Source organism: Electrona antarctica (assembly GCF_951216825.1).
Source record: "Electrona antarctica genome assembly, chromosome: 19".
Lineage (NCBI taxonomy): Eukaryota > Metazoa > Chordata > Actinopteri > Myctophiformes > Myctophidae > Electrona > Electrona antarctica.
Genome location: NC_136800.1, coordinates 17,441,942 through 17,466,613, shown reverse-complemented (window position 1 = coordinate 17,466,613; position 24,672 = coordinate 17,441,942). Strand labels below are relative to the sequence as shown.

General features: G+C 43.8%; 1 protein-coding gene across 1 annotated transcript; it reads right to left on the bottom strand.

The window, feature by feature from the left end:
- Positions 1 to 878: 878 nt before the first annotated feature.
- LOC306943699 (leucine rich adaptor protein 1-like) lies at positions 879 to 23,830 on the bottom strand. Its single transcript, XM_079530222.1, has 4 exons — positions 23,559 to 23,830; positions 4,517 to 4,853; positions 2,210 to 2,394; positions 879 to 2,097 (listed from the first exon to the last, which is right to left on the bottom strand). Exons 2-4 carry the CDS (start codon positions 4,736 to 4,738, stop codon positions 1,563 to 1,565), a joined length of 942 nt encoding a protein of 313 aa, XP_079386348.1. The 5' UTR covers positions 4,739 to 4,853; positions 23,559 to 23,830; the 3' UTR covers positions 879 to 1,562.
- Positions 23,831 to 24,672: the final 842 nt, after the last annotated feature.

Genomic DNA, 24,672 nt, shown 5'->3' with positions numbered 1-24,672 from the left:
CTGAAGAGTGGGCACTTTGGGCCGGGGTGGAGCACATAGAGGTGGAGAAGAGTGGGCATGCAAGGCTGAGCATCCAGTAAGTATCAATATGCCACAATTAAATGGAGAAAAGTGAAAGTAAAGTCTGGTATTCAAAATGTATTTAAAACGTCTCTAGAAAATAGCGGATCTACAAGCTCACAAGCTTTGTAGATCGGCCAAAGTATATTTTGTAATACCAGTAATCAAAATCTACAAAGTACTAGTTTTCAAATAATTATAGTGGCGTATTAAGCACACTCTGAGATGGAGTGGAGTACAAGTACAAGTCTAGAAATGTGGTTGAAATGAAATGAAATGAAATGAAATCTATATTTACCCAGGGTATCTGGGCTAAGCTCAAGAACTTGTTTCCAGCCAGGCCCTGCTCATAGAACACATTTCATCGTAGTGGTTGATGCCTTGTTCAAGGGCATTTCAGCGGTGGTAATTTTAACGTGTCGGACGGCTGATTCGAACTGGGAACCTTCCGGTATCTAGACCGCGCCGCTATCCGTTCGGCCACCGCTGCCACGTTAACTTTACACCACTGGGTAACGCGAGGTATGTGTTTTGACGATTTAAATAAACATTCCAACTGAAATGGGTCCAAGTTTATGTCGTCCCGTTGCAGTGTCTATAAACGTCAGCTGACTAATAAAACTTGCAAAGACACAAGGCAAGCTGTTCCCTAGCAAAGTAATTGCACAAGGTCGTCCATCTTCTCTACGCCTCATAGGGTCACTAGAGGGCGCAATTGACAAGCTTTCTCAATGGAGATTCATGATAAGGGAAAGAAAATGTTTTTCATTTGAATGAAGTGTTCATTAAAAAAAAGAGAAATGTATACTGTGTTAAATTAATGTTTTATTACAAAAAATAATAATAATTTACAATGTAACATCTCATTACATCACAAATGTTAACACAGTAGGCTATAGCATCATTTTGTAAGCCCTATGTTTACATCACAAGCAGTGATTGGCAAATTATGTGTACATGTGCAGATCATGACACCATCTTTCCGGTGGCTTTAATAAATACACAGAATGAGAAAACCATGACCCAACAGATGAAATTCTAAACAGCATTTCAGTGATCATTTCACTTCCGTCCAACTGAGCAGCCAAACGGTGACTTTAAAATGCACCAGCAATGCATTTAATTGTGTGCAATTCATCCTAATGACTGACTACTGAGACATTTCTTCACTCTTCGTCACATGAAGTAAAGACATAAAACAACCCAACTTCATGGTATGCAGTACAGTATTTCCTTTCAAAACTGTCTAGCCTATCTCTGGGGTGTTTTCCCTTTTGCAAAAGTTATAGTCTATTTTCTATCACCAGACCACCAGAACCACAAACCATACTGCTGCACTGCACATACAGTAGGCTACAGATCCTGTATTCGTGGGATCTAATTCATATCTAACCACTTCATAACTGCAAGGTCCGCTGCAATCATTGGATATGAACTGAACTACCAAACCCCAAGGATCATCATCAGTCAATTCAAATTGTGCTTTAGGCTATTATGGAATTTCATAAAAATGTCACGTCATCTTGGGACTCCACCCAGTGCCATTGAGCATCATAGCCCAGCAGAAGCTCCTCTCTACTGGGCGTGTTCTTCTCCTCCTCTCTCATATCGTCCTTAGAGCTGGGGCTCTCCTTAGGGAGACTAAAGTGTGTTTGACTCTGGTTTGGGGAATTATTTGTCACCTTCCTCCTGGCAGTCCTGGAAGATACTGCCCTGACCAAGGCTTTCCTGACTGGCTCAGAGCTGGTTTTGAAGTCCTGTGTTGCACCCGAGCCCTGCAGCTTCAGCGGCATGGCACTGACCAGACTGTTGGGAGTGCCGGGACAGGTGCTTGACCCGTGCCCGTCCCTCATGGAGAAACCAGGTGTGGGAGTGGAGGCTGAAGGAGGCCTCTCTTTCGCAGATTCACGGCTCAGCGTGTCAAAGTAGCTCTCAGCACAATCTGAGAGATCATTGTCGAGGTCAGACTCTCCTGTACATTCCTCACCAACAACAGTGTCATGTGGATCCGGCTGGCTGCTTGGACTGGGGCTTTCCCTGCAAGAGCAAATAGTAAATGTGTTTTTAGTACTCAACTCAAAAGAATCATTTTCAGATCTTAAAGTAGGACTGGGCGATATGGACAAGTGCTATTTCTTTTCATATATACCTGCAGGGGGACATAGAAGGTCCGAGCCCCTCGATGGTGACCAGGCTACTCAGGCTGCCTGTGAGGCTGCTGCTCCGGCTGGCCAGGGCGCCACGCTCCTCCATCATCCAGCGCACGGCCTCGATGCCCTCGTGTACCGCTACCAGCTGACGCAGGATCCTCACGTCGGCTGAACGCAAGCAGGTCTGCAGGAGCGTCAGGGTGGGTTAGACCAGTCGTTCTCAAGTATCTCAACCGTTTAATTTCCCTCAGTTTGATATGCATTAATAGGCCATGGTCCCCCTTTTGATGGGATCTTTATGTCTAGGACTCCGGTATACACTGCATAATCCGCATGAGTGTTACTGTAATTTTCCTCTGACAGTGTACAGGCCCATTTGGTTCCATTTGGAGTTGTACACTGTCAAAGTTACAGACTTTGTAAAGGGCCTATTTGGCTATTTTGCCAGTAATTTAGCTGGAGACCCCTTGCCTGGACCTCTGGGGGTCCCTGGACCCCACTTTAAGAGCCAGTGGATTAGAGTCTAATCCATCTGTCCATTAGATTGTCTAATCATTAGACAATCTAATTGAACAGCAGATGCCTGTATTTGCATGATGTGCGCATACTATGTGTGTGTGTGTGCGTGTGTGCGTGCGTGCGTGCCCAATTAATCTTAGAATATAGATTACTGTACTCCTTGTACTCTGAGCTCAGCAGAAAGGTCTCTCGTCTCCAACTTGTACAGAATTCAGCAGCTATATTGACCAACTCTAGGAGGTGCGTCCTGGCCTCCCTTCACTGGCTGCCAGTGAGTTTTAGAATTGATTGTAAGATTTTACTGACAACTTTTAAAGCCATGCAAGGTCAGGCTCCCGGTTACATTTTTTAGACATGCTGGAAGTCTGGAACCTTAAGAGCATGTGCAAGCGTGCAAGTACTGTGGTTGGCTGCGTATGTATGGTATGTATCATGGTATGTATGGTATGTAAGATATGTTTCAATGTTGGGTGGGTAAAAGGTAACGCATGTATGTATACATGTGTGTATGTATCTATGTCGGTAAGAATGGTGGTCCCTTATTGGCTGTTGATGGTTATGTAACTAAGGTACGCTTCAAGGTAGGTATAAGGTCAATAACGGGTCTAAAGGATTTAGAACAGCAGTTGTAATAGACATTAGTTAGTAGCAGTACTTGCGCGCAAGTTGGCACCTCGACAGAGTGCATTTCTAGTTATTATTGTGGGGCGCTAGCCCCTCCTATGCCCAGCTTTCCGGGTTTGTGTGAACACAAACTTTGGCTTGTGATTTTCTTTTCTTTTTTTCTTCCCTTTATTTACCCAGGGTATAGTAGCTGAGCACAAGTGCTCATTTTCAGCAACGCCCTGCACATAGAAGCACACAGACGGACACACACATTAAAACCTGGGAGCTGACCAGTACAACCTCAGTCTTACTGTTGGCCACTAAGCAACTCCACTGGAGCAGTTGGGGGTTCAGTGCCTTGCTCAAAGGCACTTCAGCGAGTGATTGATGACCAATCACTTACCTACCCAGATTTGTCCTGCCCGTCTGGGGAATCGAACCGGAAACCTTTCGGCAACAAGGGCGCTCCTCTAACCCTTAGGCCACCGCTGCCCCATTGGCGGATCACCCCATAGCGATGATTTTATTGGCTGAGCAAAGTACATATTGAAGATAAAAGTGAGGGCAGAAAAGTGAAGTGATTGACCGGAATGACTTTTGTAATGATTTGATTGGCTGAGCACGGAATGTGATTAAGAGCGGTTAGAGCAACCCTCACACGAGTGTGATTTTTATTTAAATCGCATACATCGGAGTGAGAAGACTGAGGGTGATGATGATGAGACAACAGGTGACAGCAGGATAGCTAGAGACAGATGAACAGATACACAGATAAACAGGTAGGCCTATTCAGTGTTGGAATGTGTCAAATGAATGGAGGTGAAAGATGGAAAGACAGCTGAGCAGTGTTGAAACCACTGTCATTGTCTATCACAATTAATCAACATTCAGGTGACCGAATCAAGATCACTCCGAATCAAGAAAACTCCACAACAAACTAGAACAAGTTGTATGAGTTAGTGTAAAAATAAGACTCAACCTATAGGCAAATGCACATTATTGTACAGTAGGCCTACTATAGGCTGCACGCACACACACGCACACACACGCACACACACACACAAACACACACACACAGCTTGTGAGTCACACAAACAGATCAGCGGGTAGGCTATTGCGTTGTATTAGAAACTGACCACCTAATGAACGACAGTTCGAAAACAGTGCAAATCAATCTTTACCATCTCCAGTTTCAACTGTCTAATCTTGTCGCAGAAACTGTCAGCGACGCTGGCGTTGCAATGATCCACTCTGTCCACATCATCTGAACTCCAACCAGGATCTTCTTGGCGTTGAGCTGCATCCCTCATCCACATCAGAAGGCTCTCCGGCGTCTTCATCCCAAGCTTGCACTCCACCTCTTTCAAATCCGGCATGGAATCGTTCTCCGTTCCCTCTGCCATTACAATAAACAAGTCTCCTTCTTCAAGTGTTTTACGCCCACATGCAGTCGCGATCCAGCAGCCACTTGACTTCACCCTTTAAAAGGGCCAATGAGAATGGGACAGGGATGGCCTCCTGATGAGCAAGAAGAACAGTCCTAATCTGTCAACTTAATGAGTCCTCATTCCCAACTCCACTGTAACCTTAGTGAACGACCACAGTGACCACAGAATCATCTAAAGAGCCAAAATATAAATTAGAACTCGCTGGAATTGTAATCATCTGTCCTGCCGCTTATTATGCACAGAGTTATGGCACTGTGCTGGTGCACCCTAGAATAGAATGTTGGAAATGTTGTCAATAGTCCTCTGACAATAGTTGGAATGTCACGCTGGCAATACACGTCCATGTGGCAATCACGTGGTGGGGCCACCTGTCAATCACAGCTCTCTCTCTGTGTGAGTGTGTGTGTGTGTGTGTGTGTGTGTTAATATGGGCTATTACACTCTCTCACACTCTCTCACACACACACACACACACACACACACACACACACACACACACACACACACACACACACACACACACACACACACACACACACACACACACACACACACACACACACACACACACACACACACACACACACACACACACACACACACACACACACAATCCATCATCAACACTGACATTATAGCTTACTATTCACAACAGAGTGGCGTCGATTACAGCCAATGAAGGGGTTGTAGAGATTCCAAACTGGTTGATGATGAGTATAGTAAGAAGAATGCATTTGTCTATCCACCGTCAGGATGGAGATGAGCTGTGTCCGGGTATACTAGTTCTCCATGGCTGAGGGAAGTAGGGGTGCTGGGGGGGCTGGAGCACCCCCTCCCCCCAGGCACAGCCCCCCCCTCGGACAGGAGGGGGAAAATAATAATAATTTTAATCAGAACAGATTTCTGTTACTAGGTCTAATAAAAATGCTGTATCACAGTATCGGCGCCTTATCCTGGTTAATTGTCTGTGTTAGTTTGCTCATGCGTGTGGAGAGGGAACGTTTAAGCCACTTTTCCGCGTGAAAATGCGCGTGCACGCGGTCATACAGCATGCACCTCCTACTGTAAATATCTTCCCATGGCCATGTAGTTCTCTATCTGTGCAAATTTCTTTGTTGACAGAAAACACTTCAAGATTGTTGCTGATTGTCAGCTCCCCATATGCTGAAGCTGCAACCACATGCATTTCCAGTGCTGATCCCTGCATCAGTTTTGCAATGCAGTTGAGGAATGACTGAGGAATGACCTGTAATGCCCGGGATTCGTACCCAGGTCTCTCTCGGGGAAAGCCAACATCTTAACCATTAAGCCAAAGGGAAGTCCTTATGGCTTCTGGGACATATTAGACTTAGGTCATTAGGCTGAGGTTGTGATCCACTCTGCTACACACCATAACATTATAGGACAGCACAGGCTGGTTACAACAAACAGCTGTGTGTCAATGGTCGAATGGTGAGGTGAATACGTCATTCCCATGCAGAGGTGCATGGACAAAGTACTTTCGGTTAACCACCTGAGTGAAATTATGAATAGCAGTTCTCAAATTTAACCTTAATCTGACCTTTAACATTTGAGATTGACCAAATATAAAACGTGAAAAATTCAAGAGATTCAAGATTGATTCAAGATAAAAAAATAGAAGATCTACAAGCTCCCAATATGTGGAGATATGAATATGATGCATTGTGAGCTTGTAGATAGGCTATTTAATTGTTTTGTAAAGGAAACAATATATTGCTGTCAGGTCGAAACCTTGTATAATTAATAATATATAATATAATATATAATAAATGTAATAAAAAAATAAAAACTTAAAATAGCCTATCTCCAAGCTCACAAAGCTCACATATCTCCACACATTGGGAGCTTGTAGATTTGTTTTACTTTGGACCACCACCGCCGCAAATATAAGGCAGCTGGTAAAATAATGACTATGTCAGACCATCATGTACTTGATCAGAGACTGACATCTGTGCACAATGATACGAGATGCATGTTCTGTTCCTGTTCATTTCTGTTCTTATCTGATTGATGAATTGAATTGATTGAACATTTTATTAACAGTTTGCAGAATGGGTACAGTACAGTTCAAGGAAGGTACAGGTCAATACAACAACTGCTAAGAGGATAAAACCTGAAAAAGCACTGACTTGTTGACATCAGGGTCCTCCATTTTCAATTCATCAAAACATTTAAAGACATACAGATATACACTTCTATGCAAAAGAAGAAAACAAAATCATCATATACACTGTTAGAAAAAAGGAAAAAAGTGTACAGTATAAAAAAGAGGGGGGGGGGACTTCTACTTTTTTTACAGGGGCCAGTTTCGAATTGCAGACGCCCTTTGAGAGCGGTTTTGCAGACGGTGTGAGTTTGTTACTATGCATGCCATAGATGCATGCAGCATGCTGTCCCGGCCGATGATGGGATCATTGGGATGGGATGTATGGGTTGTTGCCAGTGTTGCCAACTGTCGTGACAGAAATAAGCTAACCCACCTCCAAAAAACAGGCAAGCAACGGTGGGGAAATAAACAATCCAAGTTTGACTGGAAATAAGCGGACTTGGCAACCCTGGTTAATGCTGGCTTACGACATTGAGGAGGCAGAAAACTGCAGCCTGAACTGGGCTGGAGTTGGAAATCAGCTTGTGAGCCGCTGTGGGTACCCACACCGCCATTGGACTGGCGCCATGACGTGAACGGAGTTGTCAGAGCTCTGTCTTACTCTACTAGGTGGTGAACTTGTTGTGTACATTTCCATGCTATTCTTTGACCAGCTTGCAGCTGGTAAAAAAAAAACTTTATAGGAAAAAACATTTCCTAGTTCATGACATTTAAATTGACTACTATTGAAATCCTTTGAAAAGGCAGTTGCCATAACCCACCATTAGAGGGAGACAAACACTGACCCATCCACTATAAGACTGAGCTAGCCAGATGTTAAACGCCCAGAAAGAAAGAAAGAAAGAAAGAAAGCTTAATTGAACACTCAGGACCCCAATGGAAACAAGCCATAGTGCTTTCCTTTCAGCAGAAGAGTATTAAACTACTCTTCTGTGGTTTTTGATGATGATTTCATACATTTCATAAATGGAAAAAAGTTTCTAGGAATAAAAAAGATACATTCGAGGTACATATGAGTCGCAGAAATAGATCCCGAATGGATTCCAAACGATTTCAATAGTAGTCAATTAGTCCATTTAAATTTCATAAACTAGGAAATGTTTTTTTCTTGTTGATTTATATGTCATGTTTTATATTTGTTTGGGAAACACTGCTGTAATGTGTCTGTATATAGACTTCAACATTCTCTACAGGGCAGGTTTGTATTGGGCATGGATTCAACCCTACCACAGTCTTTATTATCACTGATCACTGAACAGCCTGACTGCAACTAACTTTTCCCCTGGGGACAATATTAAATTGAATGATGAGGATATCTTTTTCATATTAAGTTTAGTTTGTTCAGATTTTGATCCTAAATCAACAATGAGCTCAGCTGCCCACTTCAGGTTGAAGTATTGGAGTAATGTGGTTGTTCGCTTGGCTGTAAAATGTCAACATTTCCTGTCCAGAAAAAAAGAGCACACTACATAAATGTGAAAACGGTGAAATCGTAAGCGTCAAATTAATCATTTTTGAAAGTCCATCTGACGAACTTGATACATTTCCTTGAGCTGAAAAAGAGAGAAGGAAGTTCTAATTACGAGTTGGTTGTAAAAACCTGGTTCCTGTTACCCCGGAGGGGCTGGTAAAATATGACCCATACCCTGGGCAAATGGTTTCTACAGTGGTTCAGGATGACCCTAAGGTTCAGCATTACATGAGGGGGGTGTCCATAAAAATATTGCGCACAGAGAGATTTATGTCTTTTTATGTGGCAGGGCATCTGACTTCCAGTTTTTGGGGGAAATCATAAACTTGCACAAACATTCAAAATGGTCAATGCAGTGATGTCATGCTGAAAGGCTGCCATTATGAGCAGATAAGATTTTACTGCATTCTGTCGGTGCAATTGCGTGTGATTTACTGTGTCTCGTAAAGAGGGGGTGTGTGGGGGTCATTCGGGGAGTCGCCCTCGAGTTTTTGCCAAACCAGCTGAAGCGTATAATCGTAGAGAATGAAGAGCTGTGTGAATCCTCATTAACCACTTAAACCCTATAGTCTTTGTAAAACAGACCTGGTTACAAACTGTACTTGGGACTGCTTTTTCCATCTACACCTAATCTCTGCAGCAAAAGTAGCCAATCTAGGCACGGGCTGCCGGCATGGTGGTCCGGGCACCCTTGGCTGCAATGCCAGCCTGACAGCATGTCGCGGGTTTGAATCCCGGTGACCTTTGCTGCGTGTCACTCCCCATCTCTCACCATTTCCTGTCAGTCTACTGTCCTATATCAATAAAGGCATAAAAGCCTGAAAATATATTCAGGATGTACACAATTGTCCTGAGATTACTTCAATACTTTTTGTTGTACCATTTTTAAGAAATCTAAAGTAATATCTCAAACCCAAAGGTCATTATGCACATTGTACATATATATATATATATTTCAGTTTCACTATCATAGATAGCCCAAACATCAAACTGTTATGAGGCTACCTGGGAAACAAAAGTTCCCTGGTTCACATCCCGGCCACGGTTTAAGAGACTTAACCCAAAACTGCTCCCCAGCCCCAAAGAGAATCACGACTTTGCCTGGACAACCAGAGGTCTTGCACTCAAATTAGCTGGGTCTGAGGCCCTGGAGGTCCAACGCCTCTGGATTGGCCTGGTCCATGTAGTCCAACCCTGCATGGGAACAGATTATTTCACTACCCACTCCACATAGCTTGATTTCCCAGTAATGCACGCTGTAGTACATTTATATTCTATACTACACTCATAGTTATAATTAGATAAATGAACACTGAGGATTGTATCATTTTACTGAGCCACCATAACCACTTAAGCTCTATTTTATACTCGGCACGTTGGAAATAGATGATCTATGAGATCACAATGCGGCATATAATGCGATGTGGCTCTTTTGTGTTCGCTATTTTAGACAATCTCCAGAATCCATTTATTTTTGAACAAATCCTGAACCTTTCCGCCTCAAATGGCATTCCCAAAAATAGGGACGCCAGGTTGAAAGTGATTAAGCGCCGTGTGACGCATGTGTTTACGCGCGTGGAGTCACGGGGTTCAGGAAAACACAGCGTTACAAATGAGGCCACTGGGCCAGGAAATCCTCTGGGTTCACATGATTTGTTGGAAGGCCCTCGCTGGCAAACAAAGCCAATTAGGGGTGGGTGTGCGTACGAGGCCCCTCGGACCTCTACGCTGCCGTTAGACCCCAATATGCTCAACGGCCTGTTCATGTTACCAAAGAAAAATAAATGGCATTGGAATCATCATACATCCATGTCTCACACACGCACACGCACACACACACACACACACACACACACACACACACACACACACACAGTGATAGATTAGGGAGTGACCTCGAGATTTCCCTATAGATGCTCAGTAATCCAAGATCTCTTTTAAAACATTCACCAGCGCCATGGAGGAGTAAAGTAACGAGGCCGAAGATGAAGATGCTAGTATACATCGGTAATGAAAAGAGAGGAACCGTGTTTAAAAGAGACTTCTGCCGCTCATAAATATTTAGTGAGATGAATCGCGGGGCGCTGTGCATCTGTTTCCATTCAGGAGCCTAGGGAGACATTAAATGATTGTAAAAGTAATGCATCTCACATGTATTATAGAGCGTATATAGAGCTCCATTAGCATTCTGTAATTGTCTTCTGCTTATTCGTATCCTTGCTGTCGGGCAGAGAAACCTCATACTCTCCATATTTCACATTTTTGTGTTATTTTCTCGAATGAGCTTAATGTAGATCAGCTATTTTAGCTATGAATGTCAAAGTGATTCAGTGGGTCTTATACATATTTATTTAACCAATGAAAAGTAAGTTAACAAGAGCTTGTGACTAAATAATAACTACATTGGATCCACCAAAACACAGGTTCTCCTGTGATGAATGCTGCTTGAAGAAGATGCTTGAGCTGGGAAGGAGAAACATAAATATTTACAGCGTGCAGCAAGTGGAGCGAAGCCAGAGCCCATGAATCTACACTCAACATTAAAACACATCAGCCTCCAAATTGGTGGTCATTGCAACATCAGTTTGAGGCTATGCACAAATGGAGATACATTTTGTGACTGCGCTATAGCCAACGGTTCTCAAACATTATCACGTCAAGGTCCCCCAAATGGCCGGGGACCCCATCTGAAAATGATGTTGTACCAGGGACCTCCATACAAGATTTGTGTTGTTATTATTTGTTTAATATTCCAAATTCTTCCAAATTAATTAAAAGATTACAAAATAATATATAGCTGCAAGCAGCGATATGACGGGGCCAAGCCATAAAAGCAATGAAGAAAAAAGCTATACGCAATATGTACAATAAGAATAAGCCATAGAAACACTGATGGTTCTCTGGTTGTAGACTGGAGATCACTTTTTTTGTTACGCTGATTAGCTGAAGAAGTTGTCTGTCAATGCTGTACTCCAACCATGCATTAGCAGGGTCCAGACACTTCCGCACAAATGCATGGAAGTGCGATTTGAAGGGGGAGTGGCTAACCATGCTATGCATATGAAAATCCCAGAAGTGGATAGAGTGGATCATATAATTCATATTGGGAGATCAAAAGGTCAGAGGTCCGGCCTTGAGCTGGCTGGAATGTGAGCTTCAGTTCTTGACCGTTTCCCATGACCCTCTATACCATATTGCCAAATTTCATGGAAAGCGACAGCACAGAACTGGCAGAACTGCAAAATGTTGCGGAAGGAAAAACGGTAGAAAAACAATAGGCCTTCGGGTTGCTTGGCCCCTAAAAAGAAACATCTACAAGCTGAGCATAAGCTTGCCTTGTAGGTCGGCTATGAAATAGTCGATTTATATTTGGTTAAAATATTTTTCATGCTATAATAACTAATTTAATTGGTGACCCCCTGGAGGGTCCCTGGGCCCCACTTTGAGAAGCACACTTGTTTGGCGCAGACACAGACAGATAACACCCCCCCTCCCCCTCCTCGTTCTCAGACTGCAGGGAGCAGGGTCATCGACGGATTGCAGCGCTGCATCAGTCGCTGTCGGTGGACTAAAACAGATGGCAGACACACTCGCCGCGCATCCGATCAAATGCCTGATAGGAAAACCCAGAGGAACCCATGTCAGAGGCCACGGGGCCCCGCAGGGTTCTAAAGCACATTAACATTCCTGAATAAATAACCCCGGGGAATGTTATTGTGGAAGACGTTAAACAGGATTTTCCTCCCAGAGCCCAGGAGAACGACCAGGCATCACTCTGGCGTCTCTGTAGCTTAGGGGGGGCACTGCATGGTTCTCTCAGACACTATCAGGTCCGATTCCAATGGACCCTCTGAGAGTGAACCAAATGGACCCTAATTTGTTTCCGTTCACTCTCAATAGTTAAATAAGTATATAGTATATAGTATATTATAGTATATATATCAGTGTATATTGGGGGTTTATGGCATAGTTTAGTCCAGTCATTCTTAAACATTTTTTCTCATTTGATACCAATTGTATCTCTGAAGGACCACAATCTGTAAAATCCTCTTATGGGTCAATTTGGTGCCATTTGTACAGTTTGTATGATCTATTTGGACAATCAGGTAAAAAGAGGACATTTACTTGGACCCTATAGTAAAACTGACCTCAGTTGGCTGTACTTAGCTGAAAATAGCCGATCTACAAGGCCGCAAGGCTCAAGTGGTTAAACCTCATGACCTTAATTCCTTCTTCTCCTCCAAGGAAGGAAGAAGGAATAAATAAATGTAAAGGTAGAGGTACAGTACCACACAATAAAATCCTGAGTGATCATTTAACTCTGAGTGTACAAATGGTAAGGGTCCATTCTCTAGGGCTACTACACACTGCAAAATATTTAGCCCTTATTAAAGGCCCTAGGAAAGTCCTTCCTACACTCTGCATGTGGCCCATTGGGCACCTGTAGCGTGAGGCGGGTTCATGGGGTCAGCGTCAATATTTAGACGGATTCGTGTACCATTTCGCCTCTAGTGGCTCCAACTGTGATGGTGTATCTTCATAACTGAACCATCTTTGGTATGACTCAGCCGTGGATTGAACTCCGACCTCCCAACCTCAGGGCGGACACTAACCACTAGGCCACTGAGCAGACGTGCTATAAGAGAACCTTTTTACCCCCACAATGGTTTATATCTAATCATTCTTTAGAGAAGTTGGACTGATGCTGCCGTAAATGTACTAACGCATCCTGACTGAGTCACCATCATCCTTTACTGCAAAATAAGTGCTTATAAAGCAACTTCCTCCATTCAGCAGGCACAAGCCTTCGCTCAGTGATTTGCACACAATGATAATCACACGTGTGCCTCCTTCTACCACATAGCATCCTTATTCAGCCTCCTTCTACCACATAGCATCCTTATTCAGCACTGTGCCTCCTTCTACCACATAGCATCCTTATTCAGCACTGTGCCTCCTTCTACCACATAGCATCCTTATTCACCTCCTTCTACCACATAGCATCCTTATTCACCTCCTTCTACCACATAGCATCCTTATTCACCTCCTTCTACCACATAGCATCCTTATTCAGCCTCCTTCTACCACATATCATCCTTATTCAGCACTGTGCCTCCTTCTACCACATAGCATCCTTATTCAGCCTCCTTCTACCACATAGCATCCTTATTCAGCCTCCTTCTACCACATAGCATCCTTATTCAGCACTGTGCCTCCTTCTACCACATAGCATCCTTATTCAGCACTGTGCCTCCTTCTACCACATAGCATCCTTATTCAGGACTGTGCCTCCTTCTACCACATAGCATCCTTATTCAGCCTCCTTCTACCACATAGCATCCTTATTCAGCCTCCTTCTACCACATAGCATCCTTATTCAGCACTGTGCCTCCTTCTACCACATAGCATCCTTATTCACCTCCTTCTACCACATAGCATCCTTATTCAGCACTGTGCCTCCTTCTACCACATAGCATCCTTATTCAGCACTGTGCCTCCTTCTACCACATAGCATCCTTATTCAGCACTGTGCCTCCTTCTACCACATAGCATCCTTATTCAGCCTCCTTCTACCACATAGCATCCTTATTCAGCACGTGGACTTTGGTCATTTCAGATGACATTTTCCATCACACTACCATGAAGAATGACGGCCCATGCGATCGAACCGTGTCACTGTTTGCGATGATGAGTCTTGATTTTGTCCTCTAAGCCGCTTCCAAAGATGTGAAATCCCCCCCCCACACTATAAGAGATCCTGTCACCGAGGGAGGCTTTTATGCTTTTATATTGGCTGTAAACTGGGCATGCACACAACACACATCCTCATGCAGCTCACGTTTGTGTATCTGCATGGAAGAGTCCCTCTGAGTAAAAACCTACTGCAGCGGCCATCTGTATCCATTCTCGCTCCACACACGCACCGTGACGCACGCACACACACCGTTCTGCAGTTCGCCACTGTCTGCAAGGCAATGTGATGCCAATCTGAGATAAGATGAGGAGTTAACAAATAATGAGCGTGAAATGAAATTAGACCAAGCAGTCTGTAAAGGAATCCAGATGGAACCTATATGTGCAATAACAACACCCGCTGCAATTCAATATAGCTGCCATTCTACTCCTTTGTTTTTCAGGAAGATTGTTATTGCCAAATGCTTGACCTTCTCTCCCAGGCTCTCTCTCTCTCTCTCTCTGTTACAGAATACAGATGGCTGGGGAGGAGAGGAGGCAGAAGAAATTCATTGAAAGGATCTTTGCTGGATGGCGAACATTAACCACTTCAACCCTGTACTTCATTCATTGTGCGTCAAATAGCAGGAATAGCACATCTACAAGCTGACGACTGCTATTTTAGCCGAATGTTTGTCTATTATGACAACTGGCGGCCCGGGGGCCACATGCGGCCCCCACAGGTTAATATCAGAATACTGATTTATATATAGATAATTGTATTATTCAGCTAATTACTAGTAATAGTATTAAAATGTTATTATCTTGTTTTTATGTCCACTGTATTTGTATTTATGTATTTATAAAAAGGTTACTTTTCAGGATTCCAATTAAAAAAGAGCAAAACAGCTATTTTTGTTATACGACAGTAATATGCAATGTGGCCCTCTGGAGTGAGTGTGGAACTATAGTAGCCCTCTCCATCGTCAAAGTTGCCCACCCCTGTATTATGACATGCCCAATATAGCCACTCTAACGTTTTTAGCCCGTGACCCAAAAGAAAAACTAGATTGAAATAGTGAAATAGCAGATCTACAAGCTCACAACGCATTGTGACGTGTGAGCTTGTAGATCGGCTATTTTCACTACTTCTTAAACATTTGTTTTCTAATGATGAATTTCTTTGATTTTTTTTTTATTTATTCGTGAAATATATTAATTGAATTTGTTCAAAGTTCAAATTCATGAACACTGCCCCAGTATTTGCCACTCGGGTTGATGTGTTGTAGTGCAGAGTGGAGCACGCAGGGTTTGGTGCTCTAGGGTTGATGTGTTGTAGTGCAGAGCGGAGCAGGGTTTGGTGCTCTAGGGTTGATGTGTTGTAGTGCAGGGTTTGGTGCTCTAGGGTTGATATGTTGTAGTGCAGAGCGGAGCACTCAGGGTTTGGTGCTCTAGGGTTGATATGTTGTAGTGCAGAGGGTTTGGTGCTCGCAGGGTTTGATGCTCTAGGGTTGATGTGTTGTAGTGCAGGGTTTGGTGCTCTAGGGTTGATATGTTGTAGTGCAGAGCGGAGCACGCAGGGTTTGGTGCTCTATGGTTGATGTGTTGTAGTGCAGAGCGGAGAACCCTCAGGGTTTGGTGCTCTAGGGTTGATATGTTGTAGTGCAGAGCGGAGAACCCTCAGGGTTTGGTGCTCTAGGGTTGATGTGTTGTAGTGCAGAGCGGAGAACCCTCAGGGTTTGGTGCTCTAGGGTTGATATGTTGTAGTGCAGAGCGGAGCACGCAGGGTTTGGTGCTCTAGGGTTGATGTGTTGTAGTGCAGAGCGGAGCACGCAGGGTTTGGTGCTCTAGGGTTGATATGTTGTAGTGCAGAGCGGAGCAGGGTTTGGTGCTCTAGGGTTGATATGTTGTAGTGCAGAGCGGAGCAGGGTTTGGTGCTCTAGGGTTGATGTGTTGTAGTGCAGAGCGGAGCACGCAGGGTTTGGTGCTCTAGAACAGCCGAGCGGAGCGGAGAACCCTCAGGGTTTGGTGCTCTGTGCTGTAGATAGGGGCCGGGCGGAGCGGAGCACACCCTCGCCTCCCTTAGTGATTCACACATTCCTGAAGTCGGAGGTCAGTGTGTGGAGGGAGGACGTTGCGTTTCGAGGCACATCGATGATTGGAATGAAATATGGCCACGCGTGATTGGGTGATTTCTCTCCCAGGGCCCTGCGTCGAAGCGAAGGTTTCTCTGCAAATTATCTTCCTCCAGAGGCGTATCGTCTGAAAGGTCACACAGGGAATGGCTGCAGAATGACAAAACAAAACAAAACCAAAAAAGAAAACTGGAAGAAAGCAAATGGGGTCAAACGCCTTTGGCCGGCGGCCAAGAGAAACATGGCGTTTCGAATGTTGAGAAACGAGACTGTGGTACCCGAGATTTTAAGTAAATTAAACGCAGGGAAAGTTATGCCCTTTCTTCCACTCTTTCCGTTTTCCCGTCCTTTCCTTTCCATGTGCCTGTTCCATTTCATGCAGTGCCCCCCCCCCCCCCCCCCCCCTCTTTCCTTCCTCTGTCGGTGGCGGGTTGAAAACGCGAGCGAGGGGCCCCTGGCCCGCAGAGCGAGGGGCCCCTGGCCCGCAGCAGAAGGAAGGAGCAGGACTTGGTGGACCGCCACAGTTACATGACACATACTGTATACCATCCATCACAGTTATCTGTTGATTTATTTGATCTGGTTCACGGCCCTAAAGAAAACACAGGCGAGCCTCTCCCAGTGACACCGTGACTTTGTATACTTTAGTTGGTGATAACCCCCCCGGCCTGCCACAGCCAACTGCAGCCGCCTCTTTCCTCGTCTCTTGCACTAACAAATAACAATTGCACAACAACAATGGTTCTCAAAGTGGGGTCCGGGGACACCCGGGGGTCATTCCGGGGTTTCCTGGGGGTCCTCAGCATTTGTTTATATATAGGCTAGTATCAAATTCAGTTTAACCAATACCATTGTCCCAAATGTATACTTGGGTATTCAAAAAGAACAGATGTACAAGCTCGCGACGGTGTTGAATACAGTACATTTCTAATGGGTGTACTGTCTACGGCTCAGTACATATCAATTTGGGGGTGCCTAGAGATGAAAATGTTTGAGAACCACTGGGATAGAGGATGATAAAAAGCCCCCAGTGGAGGCAAGACGTAGAGCCACGGCTGTCAGCAAATGGCTGCCAGCGCCAGGTGACCATATGGAGAGCATCAGGGCGCGCTGCCTGCGATGTTTGATGAAGTCAATGTTTGTGTTCAGTCAGCAGTATATTCTTCTTGGCCCCTTCCCATGGGGCTCCTTCACACACATATGGAGGTAATTTGTTCAAATTCTTCTGCAGAGAGAGAGAGAGAGAAAGAAAGAAAGAGAGAGAGGGAGGGGTGGGTAGGTTTGTGGGGGTTTGGCCTTGAGGGTTTTGGCTTGGAAGTTGGGACGGGGTGGTGGGGGTATGTGTCTGTTGGGGTTGAAGGGATTTGGGGGATCGGTGGGAGTTGGCTGTGAGAAATTGATTTTCAGAGACCTCTGAGTGAAATGTTACAGGAGAACAATCATTTAGAAGTTGCTGTAAAGTAATTTAGTATATTTACTCAAGTACTGTACTTACTTTAACCATGATACTTTATACTTAGGATTAGGGTTACTTACTACTACATATCTGAATCAAGTACTATACACTTTATGTACATATATGTTGATGCCACATTGCCACTACTTTGATTTGAGTAAGACTGTGTCAAGATTACTTACCATTTGATATTAATTTAATCAGACACGCCCGTTCCATATTAAACCCATTGTAACTTCAAACTCCATCTTAATTTAAAACACATGTCCTTGCTTCGGGTGAGTGATATTGTCCTTATTTTATTATGTTATTTCTTCCATTTTCCCTACAAAATCTGAAAAATAAATGAAAAAAATAAATGAAAAACACGACCCCCTCATGCATTAAAAGGACAAGGCCATGACCAGTCAATGGCATAAAGGACAAGGCCATGACCAGTCAATGGCATAAAGGACAAGGCCATGACCAGTCAATGGCATCGTCATCATATCGTTCAGCTTTGAGAACGAGCAGAGACACCTGTGGTTGTCAACCTTTTTTTGGGGACATGAGCACCCCATGTCCAATATACAATATCCATGAGCACCCCATGTCCAATATACAATACAGTAGGCTGAGCGCACACTACAGGATAATAATAGGGGATATTTTGGATCAGGACCCAGACCCAAACGCTTGCTGCATCTGTATACGTTTGTGGGGATTGTGAATGGCGTAGCAGCGTCAGATGAACCGAGTGATTGATTAGCTGATTATCTGCTTCTGTGGGTACAGAGATAGGGTACGAGATAGAATCTGAGATACTGACCAAGACAGTAAAACAGAAAAGTATTTAAATCAGACCGCTGACTGCAATCACATATCTTGTGACCGAACACGTGATTACCGGTATGTGATTGCTGTCCCAGTGCTTTTTAATGACTATAGGGACTATAGGCAGAGTCAAAGTGATATGACATGAGATGGCAGTGAGGTTTACACTAGGTCTGACAGCTCCCTATGCAGAGTAGACCTCCAGGGCAGGGCAGGGCATTGTAAACAACAAGGTTACGATCAACCTGCATGTGATCACGCTTTACTCACTGTGTACATTTCTGCTGTTGGGGCCTTTTTGTGGCCCCCTGGTTGGCATAGCCCTGCCTGTCTGGGTTTGGGCACGTTGGAGTCAAGGACGTGATGGGAGAGAACTGGTCTCTCCCCCTCGGCTGTTTACATTCTCCTGTGACTAGGGCTGGCGGCCGTGGCGGGGGAGAGAGAGAGAATGACTTACAGCTGTACCCCTAGAGGGAACAAGGTTCTTGGTAATTGCAGGAGATTATGTGTAGTATATGCTGCACTTAGTCCAGACTTTATGGATATCAATGGATTTAGCGCTAGTGCCCCTCTGGCAATTATGTGACGATGGTGTATTGGGGGAAGTTGCGTGAATTGTTCACGGATGGTTGAAGGACAGAGAAAGGAGGCTTACGTAACTCTTCACTGGCTCACTGTTTTTGCATTGCATTCTCTTAAAGACCATTCAAATAAAATGTTTACAGGGTACAATATTCTTGTAAAGCAAAAGCAGTGGGTGTAAGGTATGTGTGCGTGTTTGTATCACTTTGTATGTTGTCTCACCTTTGGTCAAGCGCCAAGAGCCAAGGGAAGAAAAACTCAGAGTCCATGAACTTGGCATGGCTCACAATCAAGGGGTGCGCTGGCTTTCATCGTGTTGCTGGATGGGAAAAATGTGGCAAACAGCACAGCTGTAATGAGCTCACTTATCAGCCAGGGCATTTGTGGGGGCGCCCTTCCTTTCTCGGTCTACCAATCTGTCAGTGAAAGGCCAAGTGACCTCACCAATTGCTGCCAGTACGGCCATGTGGTGTCAGGCTCAATTGAAGATATCAGCTTAGGAACAAAGGGGCCTGGTAGGTTAAACTTCTAGACACGGAACTTTTCTATAGGACAATTCACAATGCGGTCAGTTTCATTGTTGTTTATGCTGGTCTTCGTTGGGTTTGTCCAACGACCCACAACATATCTTATAAACCAGTGTTTCCCAATCTGGGTTCGGGGCCTCTGGGGAACTTTTTCTTTGTCTGTTTGGAAGTGGTCCAACATTTTTGAACATGTTGCACAAAACATGTGTGGTGGAGTTTCTTGAGGGCAAAAGGCACTTTGAGCGAAGATGACAGACCAGTCTGCATGTGCACTTTTTATCCAAGTACATTTACAACATGATAGTTCTAGGTCTTTAAAGCAAGCGCAAGAGCGAGCGGCAGGCTCCTGCGTCGAGTTTCAAGCAGCTTATATTATACCCTCTTTCTTTCCCTATGATCCACCTCTATTCTTATCTACCAATCACAAGGTGATTCAATCATATTCAGCATCCTGTGTCCATCATCAGCATTCATGTCGAGGATATCCTAATATTATGTCCTGTCTCCTTCCCATCGTTAAATCAGAGACCTTTAGTGACCAGTACACAAGTGACCAGTAACAACTGGTCAGTGTGACACTTCCAGATATCATATTTGTGTCATCATGTTTCATCATTCTTAATATAGTGGTTTATGCAATCTACTAATTAACCTAATTTGTGTCAAGAGTATTTCCACTTCCATAACACATGCTTGCACTGTTGCTTTGCTCCACTCATGTGCTGTCAGTCGAGCTTGGCATAGAAAAGATTTTGTCAAAAAGTTGCAACAATAGGATTCTAATAGCACTCCTCTGAGAATGAACCCTACTGCCCTTTTCTCTAGTCTACTGCCACCATTAAGCCAAACGTTTGCAAAAGAAGAATATATTTCAAAATCTGCTGGGTGGATTGCCATGATACGGAGCACACTCCCGCAGGTTTAATCCAACTCATTCTGGTTTTCCTGTAACGCCTCCCCAATCCCCACCTTAATAGAATGGCTACACAATTGTCTACACCAATTGCTGCCAGTACGGCCATGTGGCGTCAGGCTCAATTGAAGATATCAGCTTAGGAACAAAGGGGCCTGGTAGGTTAAACTTCTAGACACGGAACTTTTCTATAGGACAATTCACAATGCGGTCAGTTTCATTGTTGTTTATGCTGGTCTTCGTTGGGTTTGTCCAACGACCCACAACATATCTTATAAACCAGTGTTTCCCAATCTGGGTTCGGGGCCTCTGGGGAACTTTTTCTTTGTCTGTTTGGAAGTGGTCCAACATTTTTGAACATGTTGCACAAAACATGTGTGGTGGAGTTTCTTGAGGGGAAAAGGCACTTTGAGCGAAGATGACAGACCAGTCCGCATGTGCACTTTTTATCCAAGTACATGTACAACATGATAGTTCTAGGTCTTTAAAGCAAGCGCAAGAGCGAGCGGCAGGCTCCTGCATCGAGTTTCAAGCAGCTTATATTATACCCTCTTTAATTATTTCCCTATGATCCACCTCTATTCTTATCTACCAATCACAAGGTGATTCAATCATATTCAGCATCCTGTGTCCATCATCAGCATTCATGTCGAGGATATATATCCTAATATTATGCCCTGTCTCCTTCCCATCGTTAAATCAGAGACCTTTAGTGACCAGTACCAGTGACACTTCCAGATATCATATTTGTGTCATCATGTTTCATCATTCTTAATATAGCGGTTTATGCAATCTACTAATTAACCTAATTTGTGTCAGAGTATTTCCACTTCCATAACACATGCTTGCACTGTTGCTTTGCTCCACTCATGTGCTGTCAGTCGAGCTTGGCATAGAAAAGATTTTGTCAAAAAGTTAGGATTCTAATAGCACTCCTCTGAGAATTAACCCTACTGACCTTTTCTCTAGTCTACTGCCACCATTAAGCCAAACGTTTGCAAAAGAAGAATATATTTCAAAATCTGCTGGGTGGATTGCCATGATACGGAGCACACTCCCGCAGGTTTAATCCAACTCATTCTGGTTTTCCTGTAACGCCTCCCCAATCCCCACCTTAATAGAATGTCTACACAAGGCAATTTGCCTTATCAACTTCTTGTTCCACTTATCTTCCTCTACCATCTGACCTTCACCCAAGTTACATTGTTATTCCCCACAAACATCAGATGCTGAGTAATCGCTGACTTCCTCTAGCGGCGATATGTTACATTTATAATTCAAAAGGCATCACATAAAACTGCACTCTGTAAAAACAACGACAACTCAAAGGAGACATCAATCTAATTTGTTTGTGCATACAGTATGAAAGCTGCCATTTAATTGATGACAGTTGTGCACAGCATCAATCCTGAGAACTTGTGAAAAGGGTGTGTGTGGGGGGGGGTGAACAATGTCACTTCAGAGCAACCACAAAAACAGCACCACAGTGCATGAAAAGAATGCAACACTCGACACGCAGGATGGGGAATAGATTGCTGTGGGAAAACACGACAAGAGTTATTTTTTCTCTCTTTTAAACCACATGAAAAGGATTCCATTATTAGAATGCCAAGCACGGGTGATCAAGAAAGCCTCTTCTAATCTCAGGGGTAATAAGGGGCTCACTTGTGGAAAATCACCCCCCCCCCAGGGCCATTTGGTTGGTCTGGTGAGCACAGAAAATATACTACTACTTGTTCTGCAGCACCTATCACTTTCAATTACAGTAGAACATGACTTTTTGTTGTAGTAGGTCAGGACTGGTTCACGAAGATAAACATTGTGTGTCGGGTCTCTCTGGCAATTTGGAAGTGCATGGGGACCACTGGTTAAACCATTGGAAGTGCATGGGGACCACTGGTTAGACCATTGGAAGTGCATGGGGACCACTGGTTAAACCATTGGAAGTGCATGGGGACCACTGGTTAGACCGAGAAAGTATAAACTCCATCTTTGGTCATGAAGACGTGTCTCCAATTTTCTGACTTTTACTCCACTACAATTATTTGAAAACTTTACTTAGTTTAGTTACTTTGTACATTTCGATTACCGGTCATTTCTTTTTTTTCTAATATTTTTTTATCCCACGATTTTGTAACCCATTTTTCACCCCTGTGTCAATTATCTAATGTGATCCTGGGCTCTAGACATCCTCCGCCAACCTAGTCCCCATATATGGGGGACATGGGGAGAGCAACGGAACTCATTCCTTCCTTCATGCCTGAGTGTCCAAGTTGCTCCTTTACACCTGACAGGGGGGAGTTTCCCTGGTTGGACGTAGCGCGTAGAAGGAACACGTTATTCCAACCAGTTCCTTTCCCCTCCATCAGGCGCCCCGGCTGGCCAGGGGGAGGCAGTTTAGAGACCAGGATTACTGCATGTTCTTTTGTGAGGGTACCTACCCTAGGGGACACGGGGAGAACATGCAAACTCCACACAGAAAGGCCCTTTCGCCAACCGCGCCTCGGGTATGGGCACTGATGACGCGGAGGAGGAAACACGCCGCCAGCACCCACAGCGTCCCGAGCGGGAATCGAACCCAGGACCTTCTAGCTGTGAGGTCATTACCGGTCATTTCAAAACATACATCATCTACTTCAGCCCTGCATACAGTACATTTTGGCGCATTTGTACTCATCTACTTTTGGTACTTTAAGTAGGCCTACATTTTTATACCAATATGTTTGTAGGCTACTCATGGAACTATGGATACACAAGTTGGATATTCATTAAAAAATATACGTATGTGATGTGTACAGTAGTACACACAACACACATGGGCACATCAAAAGGCAAAATAAAATAATTCAATTCAATTGAACAATCAAGTACAAATGAAAATGTTCAATCTCCGATTGTTTTAAACCGCAACGTAAAGTTCCTTTCAAAGTATCAAAAAAATGTATCCAAAAGTAATCAAACCAAAAATTGTAGATCTTCTATTTTCCAAAAATCCCAAGTAATCCATAATGTCATCAAATAAAAAGGCTGTACAATGCATTGCTCAAAAAGGGGAAGAAATATATTCCTCAACCAACCTTCAAGTCAGGAGGCCACAGCAGGTTCCCCTTTGTCCAAACGCTCCGAAGGGATTCAGGGCTCAACACTCCTTTAGTGTGCAATGTTCCTTGACCAAACTTTTCTTCTTCCAGATCTTCCAGAAGTTTTCCGGCCCCACTACTCTGTGGCTTATCAATTTCTGATTATGGTTTAGTAATTAGTATTGGCTTTAAAAGAGTCTCTTTGACAAACCACCACCAAACACTGTTTTGATACCTGTGCATTGGACCCCTGGCCGCAGGCTGCCTCACTTCCTGTACTTTTATAGATGTTCCTGGTACCTCACTTCCTGGAACTACACTAACATGTTTTTCCCCACAGCTCCCCCTATGATCAAACCTTGTCAACAGAAAGTGAATGACCATGGTCACACAAAACAAAACATATTTTCTGTACACTACATTTCGGGGTTAAATATTCAACCATAACCAATATATTCCCTTGTTATCACCCAGTATGTTATGTTTAATTTTCTTTTAATACTCATACCAGGACAGGAAATACATTTCTTCACACATTTATGTGGCAGTGTCACAATATGAGTAGACTATATCCATTCCACCGATCCAACCAATACACGTTTTAAGTGCAATAGGGGCTTGTGCAATAACAATAACAAGTACTGTAGTGTGTGTGTATTTGTTGTACTAGTTTTTATAGATTGTTATTTTTATTTATATTTTAGTGATTTGATGACCTGATTTTAATTTTCGTACATGTTACAATGACAATAAAGATATATTCTATACCCATATATGGGCATGCCAATATATAGGCCCAGGGTATGGGCATATGCTAATGACATGGATCTCCAATGTGGGCACAAAAGGGACACAGACAGTCGTGTACAACAGATACTCTGACAAATCCTCCCCTGACACTAAATATTACCTACAGTATATAGCCTATATTACTCAGACTCAGACATATTGGTCGCCGTCGGCAGTGCGACGAAGATGTGAGGACTGCATATCGGCCCGCGAACCTCTAGCCAAAGAAGATTCTTGTTTAGATATAAGATTAGATATAATATAGTAGGACTAACATCATTCTATAACAGTGGAGAGAGAGAAACCTATGATCGGAATTGTC

Bases quoted from the DNA above. Each gene is read 5' to 3' on its own strand.
- LOC306943699 (XM_079530222.1), bottom strand. From the start codon at position 4,738: ATGGCAGAGGGAACGGAGAACGATTCCATGCCGGATTTGAAAGAGGTG. The intron at 2,395-4,516 runs GTAAAGATTGAT...ACGCTCCTGCAG, and splicing joins GACAGTTGAAACTGGAGATG to ACCTGCTTGCGTTCAGCCGA. The intron at 2,098-2,209 runs GTATATATGAAA...TTGCTCTTGCAG, and splicing joins CCTTCTATGTCCCCCTGCAG to GGAAAGCCCCAGTCCAAGCA.